Source organism: Apiospora phragmitis, assembly GCF_038363925.1.
Source record: "Apiospora phragmitis strain CBS 135458 chromosome Unknown utg000009l:1.0-1189150.0:1.0-1190623.0, whole genome shotgun sequence".
Classification (NCBI taxonomy): Eukaryota; Fungi; Ascomycota; class Sordariomycetes; order Amphisphaeriales; family Apiosporaceae; genus Apiospora; species Apiospora phragmitis.
Window position 1 is genome coordinate 629027 of NW_027117408.1, and position 12473 is coordinate 641499.

At 54.1% G+C, this 12473-nt stretch overlaps 5 protein-coding genes across 5 annotated transcripts; 3 read left to right on the top strand and 2 right to left on the bottom strand.

Moving 5' to 3' along the window:
• Positions 1 to 337: 337 nt before the first annotated feature.
• PG994_009699 (uncharacterized protein) lies at positions 338 to 1028 on the bottom strand (the record flags this gene model as incomplete). Its single annotated transcript, XM_066861108.1, has 2 exons — positions 338 to 700; positions 828 to 1028. The coding sequence occupies 2 exons, from the start codon at positions 1026 to 1028 to the stop codon at positions 338 to 340; spliced, it is 564 nt and encodes a 187-aa protein (XP_066713278.1).
• A 2819-nt stretch (positions 1029 to 3847) lies between these two features.
• PG994_009700 (uncharacterized protein) lies at positions 3848 to 4852 on the top strand (the record flags this gene model as incomplete). The annotated part of the gene is made up of 1 exon (XM_066861109.1): positions 3848 to 4852. The coding sequence occupies one exon, from the start codon at positions 3848 to 3850 to the stop codon at positions 4850 to 4852; it is 1005 nt and encodes a 334-aa protein (XP_066713279.1).
• A 1973-nt stretch (positions 4853 to 6825) lies between these two features.
• On the top strand, positions 6826 to 8166 carry PG994_009701 (uncharacterized protein; the record flags this gene model as incomplete). Its single annotated transcript, XM_066861110.1, has 4 exons — positions 6826 to 7331; positions 7384 to 7458; positions 7519 to 7672; positions 7744 to 8166. 4 exons carry the CDS (start codon positions 6826 to 6828, stop codon positions 8164 to 8166), a joined length of 1158 nt encoding a protein of 385 aa, XP_066713280.1.
• Positions 8167 to 9492: 1326 nt separating this feature from the next.
• Positions 9493 to 10893, top strand: PG994_009702 (uncharacterized protein; the record flags this gene model as incomplete). Its single annotated transcript, XM_066861111.1, has 1 exon — positions 9493 to 10893. The coding sequence occupies one exon, from the start codon at positions 9493 to 9495 to the stop codon at positions 10891 to 10893; it is 1401 nt and encodes a 466-aa protein (XP_066713281.1).
• Positions 10894 to 11110: 217 nt separating this feature from the next.
• Positions 11111 to 12133, bottom strand: PG994_009703 (phytanoyl-CoA dioxygenase family protein; the record flags this gene model as incomplete). Its single annotated transcript, XM_066861112.1, has 3 exons — positions 11111 to 11124; positions 11217 to 11815; positions 11907 to 12133. 3 exons carry the CDS (start codon positions 12131 to 12133, stop codon positions 11111 to 11113), a joined length of 840 nt encoding a protein of 279 aa, XP_066713282.1.
• Between the last annotated feature and the right edge of the window lie 340 nt (positions 12134 to 12473).

The following is a 12473-nucleotide window of genomic DNA, read 5'->3' on the forward strand; positions in this document are numbered from 1 at the left end:
AGTTCATAAATACTACTATGTGGTGCTTTAGTCATGCATTAAAACTAATATGAATATATATATCTGCTTATGGGCAAATGAGTGATGTCCATCCGAACAACTTTGGTTTTTTGAGACCCCAATGTCCGCGACTAGTAATTATACAAAACTCCAGTGACACTTTCCAGGATGTGTTTTATGGGGGTTGGTGTCCTCATTTCCCCTTTTCAAGTAAGAAATACACTGAAAACGGAATATGTTTTGTAAGGTTCCACCCCTTTTGTGAAATCGGATGTCGGTTGGCCTGTTTCGAAACCGAATACTACAAAGAAATTTAACTCCAACCCCCGAGGAGCCCCTATTGTTTGAACAGCTGCCAGGGCGACGACTTGAGGTCGCAGATGTCGCCCTTGTCCGGCCAGTAGCAGTACTTGCCGCAGCAGTTCTGGACGCAGAAGCCGCCGGGGCAGCCCCAGTTCTGGCTGCAGCGCTGGCCCGACCGCTGCTGCTGCCAGCAGGGCGGCGTGGCGCTCCGGGGCGCGCAGCGGCCGACGCCGTCGGCGCACATGCGGCACTCGCCCTTCTGGCAGTTGGACCGGGGGTTGCCCCAGCCGCCGCCGCAGGAGGGCATCCGCTGGCCCCGGCCGGAACAGACCTGGGGACCCTGGCAGGTGCCGTAGCCTCGGCACCGGCCCTTGTTGCAGATTTGGCCCCATGGGCACTGTGCAGGGAGGAAGGGGTTAGTTAAGAAGTAGACAAGAAGTGGGTTTCCAGTTAATATCTACTTAGGTAAAGTAGCTAAGATAGAGACTGAGAGATGAAAGAGCGGAGGGGTTGGGTTGACTTACGGAGTTGCCACACCTGCCGCAGTTGTTCTGGTCAGTGTTGCAGTCCTTGCATCCTCCGCCTCGGCCGCACCAAGTCTGGCCGCCACGACAGGAAGCGGCATCTGTCGCCTGGGCTGCGGCTGCTGTTGCCTCGGCCTCCTCCGCCGCTCCAACAGCGCCGATTGCGAGAGCAACCAAGAGTAGTGATAGGTTCCACTTCATGATAGCAATATATTGTGTGAATGTTTCCAAGTGAATCAACCTGAGCTTCTTGGAGGTATTTGGACTGGGCAGCGGATGTCTTGGGGTCTTAAGTAGGAATAATCCTTCGCCCAAACGAGGAGTTGCTGTTATTGGTCGACTACCCGAGCACTATCACACACCGTCTAGTCTAAGTCTGGACCCAGAAAGTCTATCATTTGACATTCCACGTTCGATCTTCGCCTCCCTGATTGGTTACCGACAAGCAATATACTTGTCACGCGATAAACTGCTTGATATTACCGCAGTCTTGAGTAAAAAACAAAAAGCTGGGCCAATCGAGGGCCATTGCTCTGTGAATTGGGTTTCGGCTATGGTAAGGTTACACCATGAAGGTTATCTCATCGACTATACCGGGGCTCCTAGCTCTATACTGTACCATCAAGTTCGGCTAATGACCTCTCTGGGCTCTAGTGGTTCCTGGGGCTAGACCGTCCCAGAACTGCGGAAACCGCCAGCCCCAGATTGCCCCCGCATACCCGCTAGCTCATATACTTCGTGTACCGTAGCCTATCGGTATTTGCTTCATCATGATATCGTCAGGAATGCACCACCATTCGTTTACCGTCAAGCAACTTACCATACCTCACCCGGACTTCTCTCATACTATTCCCTTGCATGGGCGATTTGAATACTCTTCTGGACTTACTTGACTATACATCCCGAAGCGCGCGAGTGTAAGTATTGTCTTCTTAACAACATTGTACTTCGATTTCATTATATCACCTTTCAGACCGAATTATTCGGTTGTCAGGACATCAGTTGAGGACCGAATTCATGAAACTGCAGTATCAGTCGATCCAACAAAAAGTCTGTTTTTGTCAGTCTCAGTATTGCCTTGGGCAGTAGTTGAGCGGTTCAATCTGTGTCGCCAACAGAGTTTGACGGTTGAAATATCATTAGTCACGCTGCTCACCCATCGGTCCTTCTCTCGGGGAGATCGGAGCATTTCTCTCTACTATCTACTTCAGCCGCCCTTACCGACGCATCGTAGTAAAGACGGTGGGGGGACTCTATGGTAGTCTTGCGGGGATAAAACAAGCCGTATGATGATTCCCGAGCAGAGACTGATCTTTTCACGCTGCTGCGTCACCGAGAATCTGGGCCAGCGATTCCCTACAAGTGCAAATCACTATGATATTGGTGGAGGCTTGTTGAGGTAGCGTGCCACAGAGCCGGGGGGCGTTCTCCTCGGAGAAATAGAACTACTTCGTCTCGGTGTATCAACAAAGGAGGCCTCCTACCACAACGTTGTAGGGCGAGTCTGATACACAAGGATGTCGAATCTGCCCATTCGTGGCATACATAAAACAAGTTCATCATAACAGGAGCACTCACGTCATAGTTAGGGGCTATTGGGATTTGGATGTACCGAAGTCAGTGCCGGCGTGTGAATCAAGAGCAACACAGCCTGTTAAGAGACCCTTTCCTGATTTCCTGTGTTGTTTACCTGTCGAGTGGCCCGGCAGGGCTTACCACCCTCACGGGCTTGGCCCTGTTCTGGCCCTTGAGAATCTGGTACTCTCGGGACCGAGAGCACCTCTTTCTAGCCACCCATCAATATCGTCATGAGTTCTCGAGTTCTCCTGGAGGGGAGCTAACGTGGGTCGGTAACATGTACTCGGGAGGGTTAAAAGCTAATCGATCAACCTTAATGGAAGGATGTGCGGAGGTACAAGTACTACTACTGAGTGTACTGCATCAGAGAGTGATAGCCGAGACTGAAAATCCGACAGCAGTGCTAGCCGGAATGCTTCGCTTCCGATAACTCGATCTTTTCGTGGTGCGGACAGGGCTCCGGTCACTAGATGCTTACCATGCTGCTGAGTGCAGATACCGCGGGCCCGACGCGCCGGAGTGGTGGGTGGTGCAAGATCGCCTCAGGTATCACTTGTCACAAGCCCCGAGTTCGTACTGATCGATGATGTACCTCTTCCTATCGGGATATATCAAGAAACATGATTCTGAGTTCATGATTGCGTAAAATTCACTCGCATCTGAATGTCGGTGGGAAGGGCGATGGGGGCTCTTGACAACACCTTGAGCAAGTCTGGAGCTGTTGCAGGGCAAAGCAAAATTTAACCCGGAGCGGATTTGACCCGTACGGGATCAGGGGAACAGGTTGGCCTGCGCTCGCACTTGCGACTGGGATTTATGGCCGTTGCAGTATATGGTTGGCAGTAGCTGAGCTATCAAGGATCAGGACTGAGGAGACGTGTAGGTCTTGCAAAGATACGGAGTTGGATCTTTCATACCAGCCCGGGCACAAGTATTCATCCAGCAGCAAACAATAATAAGAAATATGTAATGATTGGAATGATTTATTGGTAGACCAATACTCCGTACATCCTGTGATATTCTAAGATCGTGGCAGACCATACGCACATGGTTACTTGCGCATGGCGACGCTTTCGATGAGGTGAGTGAGCTCGTTAACCCGCAAGTTTCCATAAGGCTCTCTTATCTTATCAGTGACCCAAGCTTCGGGCTGGGGAGCTTCAAGCGGCCAGCCTGACAAACCAACCTCAATTTCCAACATTCCATTCAAGCCGGCGATCCTTCTTCCCTCTGCGTGCAATAAATAATCCAATCCCTTCCAATTTCGAGACTAATTAAGAATCAAGAGCTTCTCGTGGCACTGCCGGCTTCGTTATTTAATTCTTTCATTGCACCGGGTCATTTCGGCCGCTTGGCAGTCATTTCACTTGATCCTACCCGCGAGACCCTGCATCTATCCCACGCTCTTGGCGAAACCATTACAGCCAAAATGGCAACAGAAGATGCACGATACCGACAGTCCTCCCAGTTCCGACTGTGGTCCTTCACTTCTGCCCATCTCGCCTCACTACGCAATGAAATGCAACTCCCTCGCGCAAAAGGCCATATCTGCGCGTTTGCAGTCTGCATCCCCAACGACGCTCTGCCCGAGTTCCTCACCCGGCGAGGAGCTCTCTCTCGTGACGCACTACACCGTCGAACTTCTCCGCGCCGCTGCCTTCATCGAGCTACCTACCGAGATCCGCGCCACCGCTGCCATTTTCCTGCGCCGCTTCTACGTCACCAATAGTATTATGACCTACCCCCCGACCGAGCTGCTCAAGACATGCCTCTTCTTTGGTTGCAAAGCCGAGGGCCACTACATGCGCCTGGCCAAATTCGCCGACAAGTTCCCCAATACCACCGGCGAAGAGGTCTTGGCGGCCGAGTACATCTTGTCGCAGGGCATTCGGTTCGCCTTTGACGTTCGTCATCCATTCCGCGCCCTAGAGGGTGCCATCATGGAGCTCAGACGGCTGGGCGACTTTGAGAATAAGCGAATCGATCGGGCCCACGGGAAGGCAAGAGAAATCCTGAAATTCAGTCCCTTGGTCACCGATGCCTACTTCCATTACACCCCAAGTCAAATTATGCTGGCCGCGCTGGCCATGGCCGACGAGGGTCTGGTCGAGCGCATGCTGGGGGAGGCGTTTGCCGCGCAGGGCGATGCAGCCAAGGATAAGTGCAGGGACCTCATCCAGGCGTGCCGGGCCATGCTCGAGAAGGAACCCCCGGAGAAGATGAATGACAACGAAGAGCGGAAGGCCATCATCAAGCCTCTGAACCGCAAGCTGAGAAAGTGTCGCGATCCGGACCGGGTCGACCTCGTCGCTCTCCAGAAAGCACGAAGGGAACAGGCTATGATCAAGAAGCCCAAGCTCCCAGTCAAAGAAGATGGCGCCGTATTTGGAGGGTCGATTGCCGATGGGCGAGAATCCAAGAGGCGAAAGACGGAAACAGAAGAATGATTTAGGCCGCATGGACTGACGCTCTTCCACAATCTCATGCGTCCTTGGTTCTATCAATGAGCTTTCGATTCATCCTTCAACAACAAGCAAATTATCCAGCATTTGCCATTTAGCAATCTGCCAGCAGTCAGTTTCCCCAGTCACTAGAAGGTGGCGGTACGATGCACCGCTAAAGGGCATGCTGTCAGTCGGAATAAAGTCAATGAATATCGAATCGACACGTGGAGTCCAAAACTCCTAACGACTTGAACATATTGAAGTCATACGATGCTGCAACAGTTCCATTGCAGACCTGCCTCATACCCAGACCTAGAATGGCGTACAGGAAAAGGTGGAATGGAAGCATCTCCCGCTGCGGCGGCGATACACATCCTGCCCGGCCCACTGATCATGGCGTAGTTTGCCCTCCGATCTTCTAGAGAAACCGCCGTATGATAATGCTGAGATAGGTTGAAATGAAAAGCTGGCTGCCCCCTGCTTGGCTTTCAGAACTTCCCTACCACATACAAGCGTGCTTTACTGGGGCTATTACTATCTAATGCCTGTCATATTCACGCCGCGATTTGGAATTCAAACGAAGGGTGTCTTTGCTTGTGATGTGCAATTGAGGGATGCGTTTTTAGTCTTTCCTCGAGATGACAAGGCCACCTTTCTATACCGGCACTGATCAACACTTACCAGGCCAGTCTGTGTCCTTGGGTACCTGTGGGTACCAGACATTTTCTTTGGACTGTACTTGGGGTACGGAGTATAATAGTATCGTTTGGCAATTCAGCAGCCGCTGAGTTCGCGGATCAAACAGTCAACTTCAATCACTTGTTTTGGCGCCGACGATATAGTATTAAACATTAATTCAAGGGGCTACCAAACCTGCTCTTCCTTAGGGGCTCACTCAACACATCACCGTCAACCCCTTTCTTGTCTGGTCCTTTGTCAAGTCCAAAAAGGAGAAACCCTGTATCTCTACGGCAGAGCAACGAAGGAATTGGTCTTCGTTCCCGTTGACAAGTCAGAAGTCGACCACGTGAATGTCAATAGGATGCGGCGACCCTTGGGAGACAAGGGTTTCAATCCCCATGACCCGTAGCCTAGGTTCCATTCAGGGAGATATACACATTCACGTAGTAGTTGCATGCTGTTATAATGAGTGTTTGTAAGTTGTAATCAGGTGGGATGTGACTAGACAACCACCCCGCGAGGATTGATCTAAAGAGGTATGAAACTTTGGTTTCACCCCCCAAAGAAGGCAAAACACAGTATCATGCGGATGGAAGAGACAAAGAAGCCAACGCAGCCACCGTCGTAAAAGCAGAGACATATCCTCTCGATTTAAAACAGTTACTCTCATGTTTGTGTGCTCACTGTTCCGAGTCAATATTATGCGCCACATGACTAGCTAGACAGTTCGACACTTTGCCGAAGATGCCACCAATTGCCCTAACAGACAGTTCCTAATCAACAGGCCGAATGGCTACATCTGCCAGCTGATTCGTAAGACCTGCACAGCAGCGAGAACTCTACTTATCCAAATGGGCTTGTGTGGGTGTGTTGTTGGCCTTATTGCGGAAGGTGCCGACCTACTACTCTCTCGGAAAGATCTCCACCACGGTCTAAGACAGCCGATTGCGTGTCTGTCTGTCGGGATGGTCATGCGTGCGGGCACCACGTCATTTCGATTACGACCCAAGAGCGAAAGTGGTATGCAGCAATTCAACAATCACATTTGGGAGGTGGACGCTGGGAGTGATGGAATGTGATGATAATAAGCACAGTCTGCCAGGCCATTTCGGAACCAGAGTCGTTCGGCTATTATTCTTTTGAGAGGACCAGTAGTAGACAATATGTGATTATAGCAGACGCTACATACTCTTACTACAGAACATACAAGGTCACCTACTTATAATTTCCCTTCTTCCGAGGCAATGACTCAATTCTACCCCTGGCGCGTGGCCGCCCTGCCGAGCATCGCGACAATGGTAACACTCGCCACCGCCGCCATCTTCGGGAGCGCCCAGGCGTACCAGGGCTGGCTGGGCAGCAACACCCTCGTGGACGGCGAGGCCGTCCGCTTCTCGCAGCCGACGTGGCGCCAGCACCTGGGGCGCCCGGACGCCAAGGGCGAGTACCCGGTCCGGGGCTTCGATATCTCGCAGAAGTGGCCGGATGTGCACGAGGTCAGCGGCTGGAAGCTCGCCGTCAACGTCAGCAACAGCATTCCTGTATCCGAGGTCCAGAACGCAGTACAAGCGCTCTCCAACTCTTCCTCCTTCACGGGGACTAGCATCTCGCTCAAGGGGCCTGAGAGTATCATCCACAGTATCCTTGGCGACAACAATAACAAAGAAGAAGAGATTATCAATATGGAGTTGCGCTCGACTACGTGGAAGGTCTGCGTGACGATCGCGACAGACGACAACAAGAACGTCAGCAGCAGCAGTAGCGGTAGCGGTAACGGCAATTGTGATCGCCTGTCCGCGCAGTGCGTCGCCGACTTTGAACAGGCGTACGCCAACCACTTTGCTGAAACCCAGACTGTGCTGGCCACCCGCCGCCGACGCCGGTGAGCTGTGGTGGGGCGCTGGACGCAGCGTCTCTGCGGACGATACGTGAGTTGTTCTTGTTCTTATTGTTCATCTTCTCCTTCCCTGGTCTATTCTTCTTGGTAGGGGTGCCCATCAAGGTGCTGGAATGTGCGAAGGGCAGGGAATCTTCGTTGCACTTACAATCCACCACCCCTTACCGGATTGCGTGGAGGCTGCATACATACCATACCCACTGGCTTGGCTGGATGGGTCCCCTTCTTATCACATTGTGCAGTCAGTCAGTCGTGCGAGAGCTCGGCCTAGGCCTCCTGTCATTAATTCCACGATTTGATTAGCTGGCTAACTTAGCATGGTTTCACCAAAATCACAGAATACCCCATCGACGCCGTCAACGGCACGGAACTCTACGTGACAGCATCGGATGCGCGATCCCCGAGGGGAAGGAACTTGACGGCGTGGGACGATGGTGCCTCGACCAAGACGTGGCCCGTCCTCGTAGTCTGGGGGTGGAACCGTCGCGCCACGAACGACGACGACGACGCTGATGCTGGCGCCGCCGCCACCGCCGCGATGATGGCCACCAAGAAACCGCTGGCACAGCTTTCTTGCATCAAGGCCACCAACAACAACGGTGCGCGGCCGACGCCGACGCCGACGCCGACGGCAACACCCACGACGGTGCCTAAGTCGGCGGCAATGGAGTCGGCGACGTCGACGTTGACGGGCCTGGCACTTTTGACAGTGGCGCTTTCGTTTGTGTTGTTCTGCTGAGGAACGAACGGAAACCGGCAGACGGGGGAGGAACCAGTCCGGAGCTGTGGCTCCTGGGAAGATTTAGTGGGGGCCTGCCTGAAATAAAGACTGGCTCCAGCACTCTGGACCGAGGCATGTCTGTCTGTTTAGGGGCTGGTTTGGAAGGCGACATCCGCGACCCATCGTTCGCACAGAAGAACCCGGCTGCCGGAAAGTTTCAGTCTTTCCTAGTACATGTTTACAGATTGACAGAAGATTTCATTTGTGACAGCAAGAAAATTTGCAACATAGTCTAAAAATAATAAATACCAAGACTGTCAAGCCAGCCTGGTGGTTTTCCTTAGAACGTAGGGAGGTAAAGAAAGTACCAAGCCACGACTGCCTGCCTGGATTAACCCCCCACCTAACCGGGGAAAATGGCACTGCATACGGTATCATATCACTGGCCCGTAAATCATTCGTGGAGTATCACGATGCCCGGATGACCCGAAAGAGCGAGCCTATTGTACGTCAATCGCCAATATAAATGCTATCCTGGTGCGATCAATCATCTGATGAATCACCCGCAAAGGGGGCGGACTTTGGCAACATATTACATTATGTTGCTTGGAACGGTAGAGGAAACAAGTTTATGAAAATCGTGGAGAGCGTTGGGGGTGGTGGGGTTCATCCAGAGCTCCCGTAATCCGCCCATGTCATTCATTCCCTTGACAACAACTGCCAGGCCGTCCTGCTATTTCAAAATGTTCTAGACAAGTTGAAGCGAGTTTGCTACGGATGATATGAGAGTGTTGCTATGCATAGATTGGCTAAAATATTTGCCATGACCCTGTGTGTGCTTCCGTACTTTTGTTCATGCGTCTTTCTGTGCCTCCCCTAGCTCCTATCCATCACGCGACTTCCATGCTTGGTTTGAGGATTTTGGCTGGGGGTCATCGACGACCAGGCTTGGAGACCAGGGTGCAGATTCAGGTTTCTGAGCCACGGACCGCGGACCACTGAAAATGCGACAACGACATCCACTCAGAAACCGTGATGCGGGTGATGAGGGGGGGGGGGGGCACACCGGAAGAGAGAGCTGGAGAGAGAGCCTTATTAAAAAGTCACTGGTCTAGACTGGCGATTGACTCTAGCATTAGCCCACTATCCACACCCATGGAACACGTCTAGTCTTTCGGCCGTTAATCCCGTTCTCCACCAAACTTTCTCCGCTTGTTCACTCTCGACTTACTTCTCAACATCCAAACCATACGAACAATAAAAAGTTAGGTCAAGCCAGCTACGTATAATCGTATACTGTCGTAGTGAAAGCCTTATTATATCTCGTTTTCTTTCATTACAGTCATGCCGCCATATACCAGGACAAGGACGGGGTGTTTTACCTGTCGGGAAGACGGCTACAAATGCGACGAGCAGAAACCACACTGCGGTCGCTGCCTGCGTCTGGGCAAGGCGTGCAAGGGTTACGGCGTCCGCCTCAAGTGGCACACGTTGGAGACGCCCACCACGGCCAAGACCACCAAGTCACCGACGAGAAAGAGCCGCAAGTCGCCGGGCGCCGCCAGCACGACGACTGACGATGCCTCTTCCAGATCTTCGTTAAGCCCCGTCGGGCTCAAGAGCCCCCAATCTCTACTGGTAATCAACAGCCCCTCCTATATGCCATCGGATATCAGACCCGAGGACCGCCGACTACTGGACCACTGGACCGGCCTAGCGACCGTCATCTCCATGGGCACCGGCGGCGAGAATCCGTTCCTGGTGCACCTCACCCCCATGATCATGCAGTCCGAGGCCCTGCGCGCCGTCGTGTGCTCCATGGCGGCGAGCCACCTGGCCGTCCTCCGCGACGACCGCGCCTTCCAGACCGTGGCCCTGCAGCAGCGCCTGCGGGCCGCGTCCAAGCTGCGCCAGACCATCGAGTTCTCCGACGCCGAGCCCACGCTGGCCGCCATCCTGATGCTGCAGGTGTCGGACCGCCTGTTCGCGACCGACGCCCGGATCGACCACCTCGCCGGCGCCAAGGCCGTCGTCAGCAAACGGGGCAAGTTCGCCGACTGGACGGGGTCGCGTGCACAGTTCCTCCTGAGCCTGTGCTACTACCACGACGTGCTGTCGTCCATCTCGCGCGGCACGAGTCCGCTCTTCGACTTTGACGACTCCCTGCCCGTCGAGGGCCTGAGCTGCATGCGCGAGCTCACCAAGCTGCTCCGGCTCGTCTCGCAGATCAGCGGCATGGTCGACCTGGGACCCGATGCGCTCGACGCCCGGGGCCGCCAGATCGAGGAGGCCTTGACCCGGATCCCCGACCCGCCCGCGGAGGACGAGGTGCACATGGACGCCGTCGTGCACACCACGCTCGCCTACAAGCACGCCGCCTTCATCTACCTGTACCGCGCGTGGCGCAACATCGGCGCGCCGCACCCGCTGACCCGGGTCCACATCGAGAAGACGCTGCACCACCTCGGCTGCGTCCCCAGCAGCGCGCCCATCATCTCGGCCCACGTCTGGCCGACGTGGACGGCGGGCTGCGAGGCCATCAGCCCGCACCTGCGGCAGTTCGTGCTCGAGCGGTTCGACCAGATGTACGAGGCGCGCCATTTCCCTTCCCTCGTGCGCACCAAGAGCGACATCCAGGACGTTTGGCTGGTGAAAGACGCGGGGCGGGAGCGGAGCGGCGTCGACAAGGTTGACTGCATCAAGGTCATCCTGCAGCAGCGGCAGAGAGAGGCCGATCTTGCCTAAGGAAATAAACCTTCATATCAGGTGCTGGCTTGGTAACTGCAAGTTATCCCGCTGATCCATTACTGTGTAGTAATTGGATTGATGGGCCAGCAAGCTTCACCGTCGGAAATCATCATCGCGCTCCCGTCAGTCAACTCGCCCACGGGTTTTCTACGGCAGCAGGGTGAAATCATGATCGTGCGCCCCCTTCAAATAGTCATATCCGTCGGGCATCCACTCAGCGCACGGAATCTGCCGCGCCAAAAATAGTCAGAATGATTCCTCTCGCGAACCTCCCCGATGAGGGTGACGGAAGAACCCGGTAAGCGGGCGGGGACACTTACGACATCGCCCCATTGCACCTTGTCCTTGATCGAGGCAGGGAGCTTCATCTGGAGGTCGCTTCGGTACCAGCGGGGGGAACTGGACCGAGACGAGCATGACCCGGGGCTCGTCGGTCCGGTTGGGCATGCCCGCGTGCCATAGCCGGAAGTCGCGGATGATCAGCGCCCCCTTCGGCAGGCTCGGCTGGATCGGCGGGCAGCCGATCCTGCGTCTTTCGGCTTGCAGGTCGGCGCGGATCTGCTTGTATCCTGTGCTGGAGTCCCTTTCGAGCACATGCATCGTGGTGTCCGTGTGCGAACCGAGCCAGACCTCGGTCGCGCCGTTTTCCGCGGATGTCGCCACCAGGTTGATATTGACGCAGTAGCCGAAGGGCACCTGTGGAAAGTCGAAGTCAATATCGATATGGGGCGGCTGGCGGCCCGTGGCTTTGAAGGCCGTGTTGGCGCTGTAGAAGCGCAGCGATGGCTTGGGGCCGAACATGCACTGGATGATCTCGGTGGCCCAAGGATTGGCTAGGACGTCGGCAAACACGTAGCCGTCCTCGAGGACCGGTTCCTGCTGGATGTTGCCGGTTTCGTTGCCAAAGTTCCGGTGGGTGCTACATTATATAGTCGGAGTTTGTTAATCTATAAAATGTATAGTGACGGAAGAAAAGAAAGAAAGTGGTATTTCTATTTGGCATCACTCACGTCGCCCGAGAGTACAGCTCCTTCGCTTCGGGGACCATGCGCTCGTTCAGCTTGTCGAGATGCGCCGGATCGACGGCGTTGCTCAGGACGACCATGCCGTCTCGGTGCAGTGCCTCGACAGCTGCTTGGAGATGGCGTGATCCCATCGTCTTGGAGGCTAGCTCATCCGGTGTGAGCTCGATCTGGGTGACTTGAGGCTGGGGCGGCGTTAGAGATGTTGCAGCCATTGTAGCGACTTATAGTGAAGAACGGGGCGAAATAATAATGATGAGTGTCGGGAGAAAGGTTTCAAAGCAGGAATGTGTCTGTATGTAGGTACTAAGTATGTAGCCGGCCAACGCGCTTATTTAGGAAATTCGAACAGCTATTGAATCTGACAGTTATTCAGCATACGCTCTTGCTTGTTCTATGTGGAGTTTTTTTCTCATGCTTCTAGAGTATGGGACACGGGAGCGGATAAGTCATGGTGTTTTTATTTGAACCATGCATCGCAGGCCCGCCTGCGACGTCCGTCCAGACCCACATACACACTTCCGACATGTGCGGGGAATGGTGATCCAATTCGTG